Raw genomic sequence first — 15356 nt, forward strand, 5'->3', positions numbered from 1 at the left:
TGGAAGCGCCCCCCCCCCCATTTCAATGTTTTTAAGGATGCTGCAAAGAAAAGCTCATCTTAATCAACAATGGGAGAGACACGTTGTCATAGGAGCCAATGCACACCATTTGAATGGCAATGCTCATTAGTTGGGGGGGGGGCTCCTGATTATGTGGGTCAGGGCTCCCCTGCTCCCCTGCCCATATTTATTCAAGTTGGCACTCCTTGTTGTTGCTGTGCGTGCTTAAGCAGATGCCCACCACTCTTCTGCAGCTCCCTCAGGACAGGCTGTGCAAACCGGGCGGATTGCAGCCTGCCTTAGTGTCGTCGTCAGCTTTTTATATATATATTTTAAAAGACGCTCTATAGATGCTGCTGGCATCCCTGTCGACTCGCGTTTATTTTTAACCCGAGCTGCTTCCTAGCAGGCGGTGCCGGAGGAGGAACCGCCGCCCGGCTCGCCCCCCCCCCCGCGCCCGTGATGCTGCTGCTGCTGCGCTTGTGGGCGGGAGCAGCCCTTTCTCTCCCTCCTCTCCCTTCTCCCTCGCCTCGCCTTTGCCTTCTCTGCACTGCAGATGCCCCCTCCAGCCGGGAGGGAAGCGCGCCGGCCGCCTCTCGCCCCCGCGGCGCCCTCCTCCTCCTCCGCCCCCGCCATCATGCCTCCCCCACGCCTGGCCCTGCTCGCCGCCTGGCGCGTTTAAGGCTCTCCCCCGGGCGCCCGGAGCCCGGCAGGCCCGAGCATTGCGTCACCGGCTGGGAAAGCCGCGCGCTGCACCTGCAGCCCCGCCGGCTGCTGAGCTGAGGCGAGCGCGGCGGAGGCTTGGTCTGCGGCCCGGGGTCAGCCATGAGGCAGGACAGGCTGGCGAGCTCGCTGCGCCGGGGGGGACGCTGCCTCAAGCGCCAGAGCACCGGCGGGGGCGGCGGCGGCGGGGTGGGCACCATCCTCAGCAACGTCCTGAAGAAGCGCAGCTGCATCTCGCGCACCGCGCCTCGTCTCCTCTGCACCTTGGAGCCGGGTAAGGGCTGCCTGCTGGTTTGGCGCGCCCTGGAGGCCCTCGCTTTTCCCGCCTTTCTTTGAAAAAGCGGCCGCCGCGGGGAGGAGGGCATGTGGCGAGGCCTTTGAGCCGGGCTTAACCCGGGCAGGCTTTAATCGCTTAAGCTGCTGGGGGGAAGGTGGGGGCGGCCGCTGGCGACAGGGAGCTGCGTGCGAGGAGATGCTCCTTCCAGACGCTCCCCAGAGACGCCGGAGGGGCGCAGATGGAGCCCTCGGGTAGGAAGCGCGCCCTCCGCCCGGGGCAATGGGCTTTCGGGCTGGCTGGGGAGGCCCCGGAGCGCCGCCGTCCCCTCGAGGCTCTGGCGCCGCCTTGGGCGGGGAGCGCGGATGGCTGCGGCTCGAGGAGAGCTCCTCCGGGCCTGGCATTGGCCGACAGGGCCAGAGGGAAACTGCGCCTCTGGAGCTGCGAGGCAGCCCACCGATTCCGAGCCCCTAGTAGGGGATCTCGTCGGGGCATCTCGCAAGGATGGTGTAGAGCCGTCCAGCCCAGAGATGTCCCCTGTGAACGTCCTGGGAGCCAGGACGTCGGGTTGGTTGAAGGGTAGAGCGTCCCTTCGCTCCATCTGTTTTTCCACCTGACTCCTCCAGCACACGTGACTCTTTAGCACAGTGTCTTTGTTCTGGAGGCAATTCTTAGGTTTGTGCCTAGAGTACCTATCCTGCACTTTGAAGACCAGGCCTATGGCGATGCAGAAGAATAGCTGAGGGAGAAGTGCCCTGATGCCCTGCCATCTGTGGTTCTTTAGGGTATGGAGAAATAACTAGAATGGGGAGTATAGGCAACCTCGGGAGGTATCTGAGAGGTATCCAATACCGACAGGTAGAAGAAGACTAATCCTCTCTCTCTCGTGTGTATATTTATATAGAATCACAGAATTGTAGAGTTGGAAGAGACCCTGAGGATCTTCTAGTCGAACCTCCTGAAATGCAGGAATAGGCAGCTGTCCCATACTGGGATTGAACCTGCAACCTTGGCATTATCAGCAGCCTGCTCTAACCAACTGAGCTATCCAGGTGCTTGGAAGCATTGCAGTCAGGGCAGGGCTGCTGAAAGCAGCGATTTAATTCTTCTTGGAAATTTAAATCTCAGTATTCAGACATACCCAGCTTTGTTGCCTGGCTGAAGCGAAGACACGTTTGTGGAGGGTACAAGGAGCTTGATGCAGATGCGTCAACAACCTTGCATCAAATGCAAACAAATTCCCTAGTAGTGATGACCTCACCTGTAGGGCTTATATTGGAAAGACTGCTAACGCTTCAGGGTTCCTTTGGTTATATTATATTGAAGTAGTTGGTGTGTGTAACACTATTTTGTTCCTAGTTCAATATGGTTGTTTGAAATTTAGAAGGAATGGTTGTGTGATTGATTTGAGAAGTTGTCGTGTCTGGCCACCCTTTCATTTCCTAGTAATTGTCTTGTAACAGAAGCAAAGCCAGTATCTCCAAAAGTTGCAGTCTTTTTATATTTCTCCGTGTCTAAGGTGTCATGAGTTTGTTGTTATAACATCAGATGACATTTCAGCACCTTAGCTTTGGACAGCAGCACTCTACCATGTGGGGAAAGAGCCCTTTATAATGTATGTACTGTGGTACCTCTGGATGCGAACGGGATCTGTTCCGGAGCCCCGTTTGCATCCAGAAACGAATGCAACCCGCATCTGCGCATGCGTGGGTCGCGATCCGACGCTTCTGCTCATGCACGTGATGTCATTTTGACCATCTGCGCATGCGTGAGCGGCGAAACCCGGAAGTAACACGCTCCGTTACTTCTGGGTCGCCGCAGCGCACAATCCGAAAATACTTATCCCAAAGCTACTTCAACCCGAGGTATGACTGTACATATTACACAGCTATTCTTAAAAAAAGAAAAGAAGTGCACAGCTTGTGCATGAAACTGGTTTCTTCTTGCACAAGGGCTGCATAAAAGCAGATGGCCTATTGTCCTTAAGGCGAGTTTTACAAATCAGACTTCAATGAAGAAAGGGCATGAAACAATTCACTATGATCCGTATGATTCCTTGGAAATGGATATTGATTAAATATGTAGCTAATTTGTTAATTATATTTTGGCTACAACTGAATACAAAAGGAAAGCTAATTATGAAAGGTCGGAAATTTCTTTGGATGTCAGTATTGTAAATGTAGATTACGAAAGGTATTTGTGAGATTTTTCAAAGTTTAATTATCCTAATTATATGTCTCCCCATTTTTAAAAAGCTACGGGTGCAGTTTTATATCCACTTAATGGAGTAAGCTCCGTTGAACTTGATGAAAGTTTCTTTTGAGTAATGTGTATGGAATTGCACTATACATGGCTGATATGGATGAAAATGAGTATCTAAATATCTACTTTGTTTTATGAAATTTGGATTTTTTTTAATGGCACTACTTGGAGAAGGCTGCAGATTGAACCTGGTACCTTCTGCATGCAAAGCCGATGCTATGCTTCAGAGCTGTGGCTCTTAGTCTTCTCACCTTCCTATCCAGCCCTCCCTTCTGCTCTGTCAAGTTTCATTAGCTCCTGTGAATAAGGGAGCTAAACACAGACATCTTGATTGCCGAACTGTCCTAGGGTACTGGCAAAGTGGGGCTGGGGGTGGGGGAGGAAAGCTCTGTTGAACCCAAGGTGTTTCCCTCCATGTGTAGGTGCTGTACCCACCCATTTTTGCCTAATGTGTTTTTACCTATTCTCTAGAGTTGTCTCTGACGCAGAGTAAATACCCAGTTTTGTATGTGGAAAATTGTATCATTACCATACGTTGATTTAGATATTTGGGGACATTCACATGTCACAATTATCTGATAATTTTCTTCTTTAATCCCTAAACCAATATTTTAGTAATTGGTTTCTTTGTTTTTTTATTTTACTGCATAGGAGTTGACACCAAGTTGAAATTTACACTTGAGCCATCTTTAGGTCAGAATGGCTTTCAGCAGGTAATTTATTATTTTTATTCATCTATAAGTGGCAAAAGGTCTTCTGAATGCATGGACAAATATTTATTTAAAATCTGCACTGGCCTGTGAAGTGGGAGTGTTATCCAAATGAACCTATACAGTAATCACTTCCATTTCAAATGTGCTTGTTACTTGTGGTGTTCTGATACCTCAACAGTGTCCTTTTCTGTGACAGCAGATCGTTCTATACAGCTAAGAAGCTAAAAGGATTAAAGTCCATTGCATTATTTTTATTTTTGTAGTTTCTAGAATATGAATGACTAATTAAGCAGCAGATTAGTTTTTCCTCTCCATGTTGATCATTTCTAATGTTGATCATTTCCTCTCCATGTTGATCATTGGGTAACCGGGTATTTAAGTACTTGGTACTTAAGTTCATGGTAAATATATTAAATTGATAATGTGTTGCATGCCCAATTATGTTTCTGAACTGGAATAATCTGTCACAGTGGTTATTTTTTAGTGGCACGATGCTCTCAAAGCGGTGGCTAGGCTGCCAACAGGAATACCAATGGAGTGGAGGAGAAAGGTGAGGAAAGCTCTAACCTTCTGTGTCGTGTGAATTTCAATGAGCATAACTTTCATTATTGGATAAACATCTACATGTTCCTTCTAGATTTAAGAATGAACATAGAGGTATTCTTTAGTGACCAGATTCATCTGAAGTTTCTAGTGTAAATTCAAAAAAGAAAAAGAAAAAAAAGAAACCCAAGCTTTGTGCCAGCGCTCATAACTTTGACAGATGATTTAATGCCTCAAGCTTGGCACTGGTGAAGTTATCTCAGTTCCTGGTGACTGACAGCTGTGAATTAGGCCAGTTGCTTTGTGAAGAGATAACTGCATGTAAAAAGAGTGGAGTCACTGCCTTCTTCTCCTTCAGGCTGCTGCTCAGCAAGTGAAGCCGATTCCTGGCCCAACTTTACATCCTATGGAACAGGGCCAGACTTAGTAATGCTTAGATTATACCCATTGAAATCAATGTAGCTTAAGTTAGTCAGGACTAAGTTAAGCCCCGTTGATTTAAGCGAGTCTGTTCTTAGCATGAGTAAGTGTGGATCCAACTCTATACCTTTGTATATTCTGCTGCGTGCACTACGTAAAAACACACAATTTCCCAATCTTCTTCCTACATCTGCATTGTGGGAGAGAATTGCTCGCATGAGCATGGTATGTTATGCAATATATAGGTGAGCTGTGCCTTTGAATTGGTACCATGAAATAATATGCAGTCTGCAGAGATGCAGTGATTTTGAATAACTAAAAGGATTGCACTCACTGTTCAGGTGTTGGTCCAATAACTTTGAAAGCAGTGCCTGGGGCGAGCTTTTTTTAATATAAGAACGCCCAAAGTTGCTGAACTGCATCGCCAGTACCGCCAACCAACTCCTGTGCCGCCCTGAAGCTCCAATGCCGCCCTCCAATGCCCACCCCCAGTGGCGCCATGCGGTCCCCTGCAGTGCCCAGGGCAGCCTTCTCCTGTCTTGCTATGCTACTGTTTGAAAGCTTGTTTGCATAGTGCTTCAGACTGATATGAACTTGTTGATTAGCTTTACTTATTTACAAACTATTCAAAGGAGGGATGACTCACAATTATTTTGTGGGGGTGGGGAATCTCTTTTGGGTGTGGGGTATAAATAATAAAATCATTATTTTTTATTATTTAAGGTCTGGCTCACCTTGGCAGATCATTACTTAAGGAGCATAGCAATTGACTGGGATAAAACAATGCGCTTCACTTTCAATGACAGAAGCAATCCTGACGATGATTCCATGGGTATTCAGATTGTAAAGGTACTTTAAGCAATTTTAATTAATTTATTGTTCATGGCTGTATATGTCTCTGCTTGTTTTTCTGAAAGTTACGTTTATATTATCAACGTGCAAGGAAATTATTTCTTTGTCCATTGTTCAAATAGATCAATGGGAACTGGTAACAGCTAGGAAGATTAATGAACTGTTAAACTTTTAATAATAAGACTGAGCTCTTCACCACTTCCAAAAGCAGGTTCTGTTTACCATGGAAGCTTCCAAAATGGCAAACGGAAGCTTAGAATAAAGATTGGTCCTAAAATACTCCTTTATTAGCATTACTTTTTGAATTATTATGCTCATTGGCAAATTATCCCCCCCCCCCCAGTGTATTTCTAGAAATATACTTGTCTTAGTCTTGTCAGTTCCACATTTCAAGGCCACCTTCCACTTGCAAAGTAGCCTATTATCATGTATGAACCACTCCCTACCATGATGTTGTTCAAGGAAGCTTCTTATATTATCTACCTGACCCCTGACCACAGCATGATCCAAATGTAGAATTGCTTCATGGGTATCAGGTAGCCCTTGGTATGAATTCCACATTACAGGAGACAGTGTGGTGTATTGATTAAATCGTCAGGCTATGAACTGAGAGGCCAAGGTTGAAATCCCCTCTCGGTCATGATGCTTACTGGGTGACCTAGGGTCAGTCGCTACCTCTCAGCCTAACCTACCTCACAGGGTTGTTGTTGTTGGGGGGGGGGAATCGAATGAGGAATGTATGCCACCTCGAGCTCCTAAAGGTGGGATTTAAATGCAATAAAATAAAAATTACCACAGTGAACAATCCACGACTGTGGCGATCACACAGGGTCCCTGGATGTTTAACGGTCTATTGATCCCTGTGCCACCACTGTGATTGCTTCCCCACTGCCACCAACCCGTTACTCTCGGGTAAAACACTGAGTCCAGACAGTTGTTAAAATTGAACCAAATAAATAAGTTTATTTTATAAGCATTAACAAGTTTATGGTTTCTCAGATAATATTCCTGTCAGTTTCTTAACTTTAGTTTCTTTACTGGCCTATACCTTCCTAATACAGTGGTACCTCGGGTTAAGTACTTAATTCGTATCGGAGGTCCGTTCTTAACCTGAAACTGTTCTTAACCTGAAGCACCACTTTAGCTAATGGGGCCTCCTGCTGCCGCTGTGCCGCCGGAGCACGATTTCTGTTCTCATCCTGAAGCAAAGTTCTTAACCCAAGGTACTATTTCTGGGTTAGTGAAGTCTGTAACCTGAAGCGTCTGTAACCTGAAGTGTATGTAACCCGAGGTACCACTGTACAGTGTAGCAAAGGGAAAACGATAATGACAAAAATGAGCATATAGGGTGGAATTTACACTAAGGCACAACAGAATATTCCCCCCTTTCCTCCTCTGTGCCTCCTATGTCTTTTGTAGAGGTTCTCTCCCAGAGAGCACAGGACCAAAAGAATGGCAGGGAAGTCCTGTTATTTAAGCAGAAGTCATTCCGGTCATGCAAATATATAGTGCAAGTCTGCATATTTTTCTAGAATTTTACATGTTGCTTTTGAAAGAGCAGCAGTGTCTACTCAAGATGTGGGGTTGTTGTATCTAATGTTTGTCATACTCCGAGTAAACCCACTGAATTTATTGGCCGTGGCTCACTTAATTTTAGTGGGTTTGCACTGAGTAGAACTTAGTTAAATGCAACACATAACTTGTGTGCTCATGCACATGGAGACTAGTGCACTGTACATGCTCACTGGAACTTCTCCGCTGGTTCTAGAAAAAACAAATTCCGTAATTAGAGTTTTCTGCGTTTCCTTCAAATAGTGAACTTTTAAAATTGCAGTAGTTTAACGTTTTGAATTGCCGCTTAACATCATCCACTTCACTCTGATTTTCATTCTGCTCTTTTATAAGCCTTTGTTTGATTTAAAGGCATGCTTCTAAAGAGACAGATGGGACTTTGCAAGCTATCTGAAACCTCCCTTTGAATGTTAAAATTTACAGCTTGCCTGATAAAATGCACCTGTTCGGTGTTTGTTTCAATATGGCTAGAAAGCGCATTGCCTTCTGTCCCAGGGATGTCTTAATTTCTTAAAATTTTGTTACGAATGTTAGCTTCAGAATGCTGCTGCCTGTTGCCTTCACCCCAGCATGGTATTTATTCCAATATACCAGCATGTTAACTTGGGAACTAGAAGACAAAAGATTAAGTAGCAGGCTTTATATTGCTGTTGCTTCTGCCCAATATGATATTAACTGCTGACAGCAGAAAAGGTGTTTCTAATTTTCCATTTAAGAAATAATCCACTTTCTGCAGAATGATTATTTTATTGCTATTTTATATTGACCGGTGGTAATTGCTTATTCAGTTAGCCTCCTTGAGCGTGTCAGTAGATAAAGGGTGTGGATACTGAATCTACTAAATTACTTCATATTGGAATTGGACATTTGCAGATTCCGTTCCATCGTGCAAAGTCAATTTAATTCAGGAAATAAAAACAAGGCTGACGTTAGAGTGTGTGCTTGAATTTAACAATGTAAAAGCCCTAAAGGGAGCTTCTGCTGAGACCTTATTCCCTGTTTCCCCCCCGCTTTCTTTAGGATCTTCATCGAACTGGATGCAGTTCTTACTGTGGCCAGGAGGCAGAGCAAGACAGAGTGGTATTAAAACGTGTTTTACTGGCTTACGCCAGGTGGAACAAATCTGTAGGATATTGTCAAGGCTTTAACATTCTGGCAGCCCTCATTCTTGAAGTAATGGAAGGCAACGAGGGAGATGCTTTAAAAGTGAGTAACGCTACTGAGCAAGGTGTTGTTGTTTTTACCCATATTTTGAATTTTTTTTTTATCAGAATAGTTCGGCAGTGGGGATGAAGTCCCCCGAAGCAGGGTGTGTGTGTGTTTTTTACACAGGAATTCAGGGGTTTTTGAGTTAAGTCCAGTCAAAGGCGACAATGGGGTTGCGGCGCACATCTCACTTTCAGGCTGAGGGAGCCGGCATTTGTCCACAGACAGTTTTCCGGGTCATGTGGCCAGCATGCCTAAACCACTTCTGGCGCAATGGAATACCGTGACGGAAACCAGAGCGCACAGAAACGCTGTTTACCTTCCTGCTACAGCGGTACCTATTTATCTACTTGCACTTTTGGGCGTGCTTTTGAACTGCTAGGTTGGCAGGAGCTGGGACTGAGCAACGGGAGCTCACCCCGTCACGGGGATTCGAACCACTGACCTTCTGATCGGCAAGCTCAAGAGGCTCAGTGGTTTAGACCAGCCTTCCTCAACCTGTGGATCCCCAGATGTGGTTGAACTACAACTCCCATCACCCCTAGCTAGAAAGGCCAGAGCTCAGGGATGATGGGAGTTGTAGTCCAACAACATCTGGGGACCCACAGGTTGAGAACCGCTGGTTTAGACCACAGCACCACCTGCTTCCCTTTACCTTTACCTTGAATACAAGTAGATAGAGAATTGCATGGAAATAATTTGTATTCAACCACAGTGATTCCGCAGGACCCTTACTAGCTGCTAGCCTTTTCTGCTTTGTTTTCAGATTATGATTTACTTAATTGATAAAGTGCTGCCTGACAGCTATTTTGTCAATAACCTCCGAGCGCTATCTGTCGACATGGCCGTGTTCCGAGACCTCCTGAGAATGAAACTTCCTGAACTGTCTCAGCATTTGGATACTCTTCAAAGAGCTGCCAACAGGGAAAGTGGAGGTAGATGCCTGCACAGATGCCTTCCAATTGTTTTCTTTGTTAGTTTTCTGTTTCTTTGCTCCTATAACATTTCTTTGCCCTGGGAGCTTTTAGACCGCATCTGATCACGAGGCTAAAAATATATATTAGCCTGTTTAAAACTTAATAAATGTTTGAGGTGAAACTAATTATTTTTATTATTTATTAAATTTGTACACCCGTCCTTTATCTGAAGGTGGTCCACAACATAAAAATACATAACGGGAACACAAAATACATAATGAAAACAAGAACAAAACAAAAGAAAACCAATAACGTTCCCTGGACAAACACATTTAAAATGACGTAGAATGTTAATCAGCCAAAAGTCTGGTTAAAGAGAGAAGTTTTTGCCTGGCGCCTAGTGATATGTAATGAAGGTGCCAGGGGAGCCTCCCCAAAGATAGCATTTTACATGTGGGGAGCCACCACAGAAAAGGCCCTTTCTTGTGCTGCTATGCTCTGGGTCTCTCGTGGACGAAGGACCTCAGATGATTATCACAGGGCCCTCACATATATTTTTTTGTATCAGATTTTTTTAAAAATAGCAAACATGATCATAGTGAAAATATTAATAATTGGGGTTACTGGTTTGAGTGAGAATCTGTTCTTTAAAAAAGGTAAAGGTACCCCTGCCCATACGGGCCAGTCTTGCCAGACTCTAGGGTTGTGCGCTCATCTCACTCAAGAGGCCCTAGGCACTGAGGTTTTACCCACAGCGCCACCCGCGTCCCTAATCTGTTCTTTGCTGCTGTGTTAATTTACATTTTTAAGGTATCTCCTGCATTTTTTCTTAAATGCTAAATTATGGCTGAAGTGCTTCAGAAAGACTTCTTGTCTTGAAAAGCAGCATAAGAAAGTTCAATAAATAATTGATCATCGCTGCAGAGTTAAAAGACCCTAAGAGAGTGCTGGACAATTGGACAAAACATTCCATTTAAAATTGGGATACTACCGAGTTTGACATGCAAATACTGATACCTAATCCCACTTACTTGTTGTATTCAGGCATTGCTTGCAGGCTTCCCATAAGCATTTCGTTGGCCACTGTGAGAATAGGATGCTGGACTTTGGCCCGATGAAGCAGGGTTCTTTTTATGTAAAAGAGAGGAAGAGATGGGTTGATGGAAGTAGAAATGCAAGTGTAACAGAGTTTATTGTTACACTCCTGATCCAATCACCTCCCACACCGCCGTTCAGTTTATGATACCAATTCAGAAGGCTTGGGGGTAAAAATCCTACCAGATTCCGACATTAGTAAAAGCTGAGCAATGCTATTCCATAGAGGAATGTTACTAGCATATTATCAATTGTGTTTGGCTTCCTTGGATCTAAAAATGAATGGAATGGAATCATTTGTTGTTACTGCAGTTCTGTATTTTTCTTCCTTACGGGTTGTGTTAAGATAAACACTTTCAGGGAATAGCTGTGGATCTGTTCTGTTTTTTTCTGTTTCAGGCGGTTACGAACCCCCACTCACGAACGTCTTCACTATGCAGTGGTTCCTGACCCTGTTTGCTACATGCCTTCCTAACCATACAGTTCTAAAAATCTGGGATTCTGTGTTCTTCGAAGGGTCGGAAATTATACTGAGAGTAGCGCTGGCTATTTGGGCAAAGCTGGGAGAGTAAGTATACTTTCAGCCTACGCCTAAAGGAAATGATACTGAATAGTTGTTTGGAGGGTTGGAAGTACTATATGAAATGGTATTGAAGTTCTGACAATGATGCCCATTCTTTTTTCCTTCTCCATCTTAGTTGACCCATATAGTGTGCTTTGCGATCCAACTATGTTACATACAGTTCAGTTGTGGGTTGGTGGTGGTGAGGCAGCAGCTGACATTGCTCCTAAAACATATCCCAGAGGTTGAATCGCCCTCCTTAGTGATTCATATACAGTCATACCTTGGTTCTTGAACAGAATGCATTCTGGGAGTATGTTCAACTCCCGGAACCGTTAGAAAATCAAGGCGCTGCTTCCGATTGGATGCAGGAGTGTCCTGCAGCCAATCGGTAGCTGCGGAAGAAGCGCCGGAAGATCGGCTTCCGAAAATCGTTCGAAAACCAGAACGCTCACTTCCGGGTTTTGATTGTTTGGGAGCCAATTTGTTCGGGAGCCAAGGTACAACTGTAACTGGATCATGTACAACATTACATTCACCATATCGGCCCAAATATAAGCAGCACTTTTTTTCCAAATTCCGCCTATGCAGAATATAAGTGTGGCTTATATTTGTGACCTTACATGGCACGGCTCCCCCCCGCCCCCCAGAGAGCAGACAGGAGCGTGGGGCGATGGCACACAACCCGTCCGCCGCTCCCAAACCTCCATCGGGGGAAAGGGGGAGAGGCCGTCAGCAAAGCGGCGGGCTCTCCCCCCTCCCAGAGAGCAGCACAGAGTGTGGGGCGACGGCCCGCAGCCCGCCCACTGCTTCTGCCTCCCCTGAACTGCCTAAGGAAGGGGGAAGGGGGGAAGGCCAGCCTAGGAAGCAGCCCAGTTATTTTCTTTTTCTTTTCTTTTCACCACTTCAATTTTAAAGCTGTGGCTTATTTGCGGGTGTGTTTTATATTCAGGCCAATACGGTGTTATGTACAAGATTAATGCAACGGTTTATATACTGTGACGGTGTCTGGGACAGCTATCATGGCTTCCATGGTTGTTGTTTTTTTGTTTTTGTTTTTGCTAATGCGAATATCGAAGGGACGCAGGTGGCGCTGTGGTCTAAACCACAGAGCCTAGGGCTTGCCGATCAGAAGGTTGGCGGTTCGAATCCCCGCAACGGGGTGAGCTCCCGTTGCTCGGTCCCTGCTCCTGCTCACCTAGCAGTTTGAAAGCACGTCAAGTGCAAGTAGATAAATAGGTACCATTCCGGTGGGAAGGTAAATGGCGTTTCCGTGCGCTGCTCTGGTTCGCCAGAAGCGGCTTAGTCATGCTGGCCACATGACCTGGAAAAACTCTCTGCGGACAAACACCGGCTCCCTCGGCCAGTAAAGTGAGATGAGCGTGCAACCCCCGAGTCGTCTGTGACTGGACCTAATGGTCAGGGGTACCTTTACCTTTAATGGGAATATTATGGGGTTGGATCCAGACTTTGCTGCAGCCAGTGGAGAGGTATCTTTGCTAGTTGCAACCAGCACTACTTCCGACACTGTTTGGCGGGGTGGGAGCGAGCCTTCTGTTGAATCAGAAGCCTTGCATAGAGGGAGGATTCCTGTCCACAAAAGGCGGCCGCGATCCAACCCACAAAATTTACACAGGCTTTTTGTCCAGGAGAGGCGCCCTCTAACTGAAGAGGAGGGGTGCTCACTATTTGCCAGGTTCCCCTCCCTCAAATGCAACTCTTGGTGTCCTCCTCCCCAAAATCAGCCCCAGAGATTTGAGGGACCCTTCAGAAGAGGCAAGGGGGAATCAGCAACAGTTCCTTCCCCTCCTCTTCCATTAGCAGAGGTGTCTGCTGGATCAAAAGCCCTTTTGTTGAATACAAGGGAGTTAATTGAATTCCACCCAGAGTGTTTGCAGCCCTTAATGAAAGTCTAAGAAACACCCTGGTAATTGAATAAACTAATTATATTCAAAGGATTATTTTTTTAAAAAGAAGTGTGTTTATTTTGGGACAAGTTCTAACAAATATTCTAGTGGCTGTCAAGAACAGTTGATTAAAAAAGCTAATAGCAAGGGCTTTAGGAATCATTTCCATCTCTTGTGAAGTACTTGTAAAAGCTTTCTGAAACAAAGTACTAAGACACATAAATTCAGATTTATGCTTTAAATAATAATAATAATACTTGGAACAACTCATTTCTTTTCCCAGTTAGTTACATTCAAAACAAAAAGACCCAGTCCTTTTGTGAACAAGTTTTTGTCATTGACTTCAAGGGCAATTGCAAGCAGAAGCCTGCTAGTTCAGCTGGAAAATGTTTTGCTGGATTGCATTATTGCTTCTGATCTCCTCTTCTGATGCCCACATATTTTGCTTTCCTGAAGAGCCAGTTTAGATGCAAAAGCTGTCCCTGAAATAAGACAAAAAACTAATTAAGTGCTACTTTCTAAATGCAATTAACACCAATCATGATTTAAAATTTTTCCATAATAGGCAAACAGTTTTCGTTTGACTTCGTCTTTCGAAGAACAATTAGATTTTTATTTTATGTCCCATGAGCAGAATTTGCTCATGAGATGTTCCTGTTGCTAGGGTAGGGTAGGCAGTTCTTGGTGATTTCCCAGTTCACCCCTGAAAGTCTGCTCTGAAAGGATCAAGAACGGTGTGGGAGGTTTGTGGAGGGCTGTAGAAGGAAGGGGAAAGCTGTGAACATTGCTCTCTGACTTCTCCTTACAGTTGTTGGAACCTCTGCTGGATTAGACTTCCTTCTATACAAGGAAGGAGCCCTTTTCAAGGATGGGCAACTCAGAATCCAAGCCAAAGGCTACTTCTCCAGCTTGACATATATTGTTAAGACCCAAGAATAAACACTGAGCAGTGCAGTATAGCTGCAGTGAGGTATCCACAAATGGTACCTCTGTTAGGCATTACCATTATCTTCTCATATTTAATGCATTTCTACCTTTCCCTACTTCCATCTTCTAGCCTGAAAGCAACTCTCAGTGGTAGCTAATTGAGAGAGATATTTGTTCAGAGCCCCCAATGACTTCCATAACTGAGTGGAGGTATGAACCTATATTTCTCAGCAACAAGCCCAATGCTCTGGTTCCCAGAATATAAGGCAGAATAATGGATAATTCATTTCCTGCACTCTGGTGTTGGTGTTTCAGGCACTTCATATTTGCAGAAAACTGAAAGGCAAATAGTTTCAAGACCATATAAGTTCTTTCAGATATTCTAGAGCACTGGTCTTTAACCGCTGAATTGCAACCCACTCTGGATGAATCCCTAGCCGGAATTAAGATTGCCAGGGGAAAAAATCAACAACCTCAGATATGCAGATGACACAACATTGATGGCAGAAAGTGAGGAGGAATTAAATAACCTTTTAATGAGGGTGAAAGAGGAGAACGCAAAATATGGTCTGAAGCTCAACATCATGGCCACTGGGCCCATCACCTCCTGGCAGATAGAAGGGGAAGAAATGGAGGCAGTGAGAGATTTTACTTTCTTGGGCTCCATGATCAATGATCTGGGCCTCATCAATAGGAGTATAGCATCTAGATCAAGGGAAGTAATAGTGCCACTGTATTCTGCTCTGGTCAGACCTCACCTGGAGTACTGTGTCCAGTTCTGGGCACCACAGTTCAAGAAGGACACTGACAAACTGGAACGTGTCCAGAGGAGGGCAACCAAAATGGCCAAAGGCCTGGAAATGATGCCTTATGAGGAACGGCTAAGGGAGCTGGGCATGTTTAGCCTGGAGAAGAGGAGGTTAAGGGGTGATATGATAGCCATGTTCAAATATATAAAAGGATGTCACATAGAGGAGGGAGAAAGGCTGTTTTCTGCTGCTCCAGAGAAGCGGACACGGAGCAATGGATCCAAACTACAAGAAAGAAGATTCCACCTAAACATTAGGAAGAACTTCCTGACAGTAAGAGCTGTTCGACAGTGGAATTGGCTGCCAAGGAGTGTGGTGGAGTCTCCTTCTTTGGAGGTCTTTAAGCAGAGGCTTGACAACCATATGTCAGGAGTGCTCTGATGGTGTTTCCTGCTTGGCAGGGGGTTGGACTCGATGGCCCTTGTGGTCTCTTCCAACTCTGTGATTCTATGATTCTATGATTCTATGATCACTGCAGATGGTGACAGCAGCCACGAAATTAAAAGACGCCTGCTTCTTGTGAGAAAAGCAATGACAAACCTAGACAGCATCTTAAAAAGCAGAGACATCACCT

General features: G+C 45.2%; 1 protein-coding gene across 4 annotated transcripts in view; it reads left to right on the forward strand.

Moving 5' to 3' along the window:
• The window catches only part of TBC1D30 (TBC1 domain family member 30), a 43691-nt gene that overhangs the window by 13944 nt on the left and 14391 nt on the right, over nucleotides 1-15356 (forward strand). For 2 of the 4 annotated variants that reach the window (XM_028746026.2, XM_028746027.2), the window contains exons 1-7: nucleotides 532-997; nucleotides 3911-3972; nucleotides 4457-4522; nucleotides 5659-5784; nucleotides 8380-8565; nucleotides 9332-9500; nucleotides 10977-11145. In XM_028746026.2, coding sequence (XP_028601859.2) covers nucleotides 826-997; nucleotides 3911-3972; nucleotides 4457-4522; nucleotides 5659-5784; nucleotides 8380-8565; nucleotides 9332-9500; nucleotides 10977-11145 — 950 coding nt within the window. In that variant the 5' untranslated portion in view covers nucleotides 532-825. Of the gene's footprint in view, nucleotides 1-531; nucleotides 998-3910; nucleotides 3973-4456; nucleotides 4523-5658; nucleotides 5785-8379; nucleotides 8566-9331; nucleotides 9501-10976; nucleotides 11146-15356 lie in introns of those variants that run through there. The other 2 variants (XM_028746025.2, XM_028746024.2) reach the window with 1 other exon arrangement.

Source organism: Podarcis muralis, chromosome 10 (assembly GCF_964188315.1).
Source record: "Podarcis muralis chromosome 10, rPodMur119.hap1.1, whole genome shotgun sequence".
NCBI lineage: Eukaryota > Metazoa > Chordata > Lepidosauria > Squamata > Lacertidae > Podarcis > Podarcis muralis.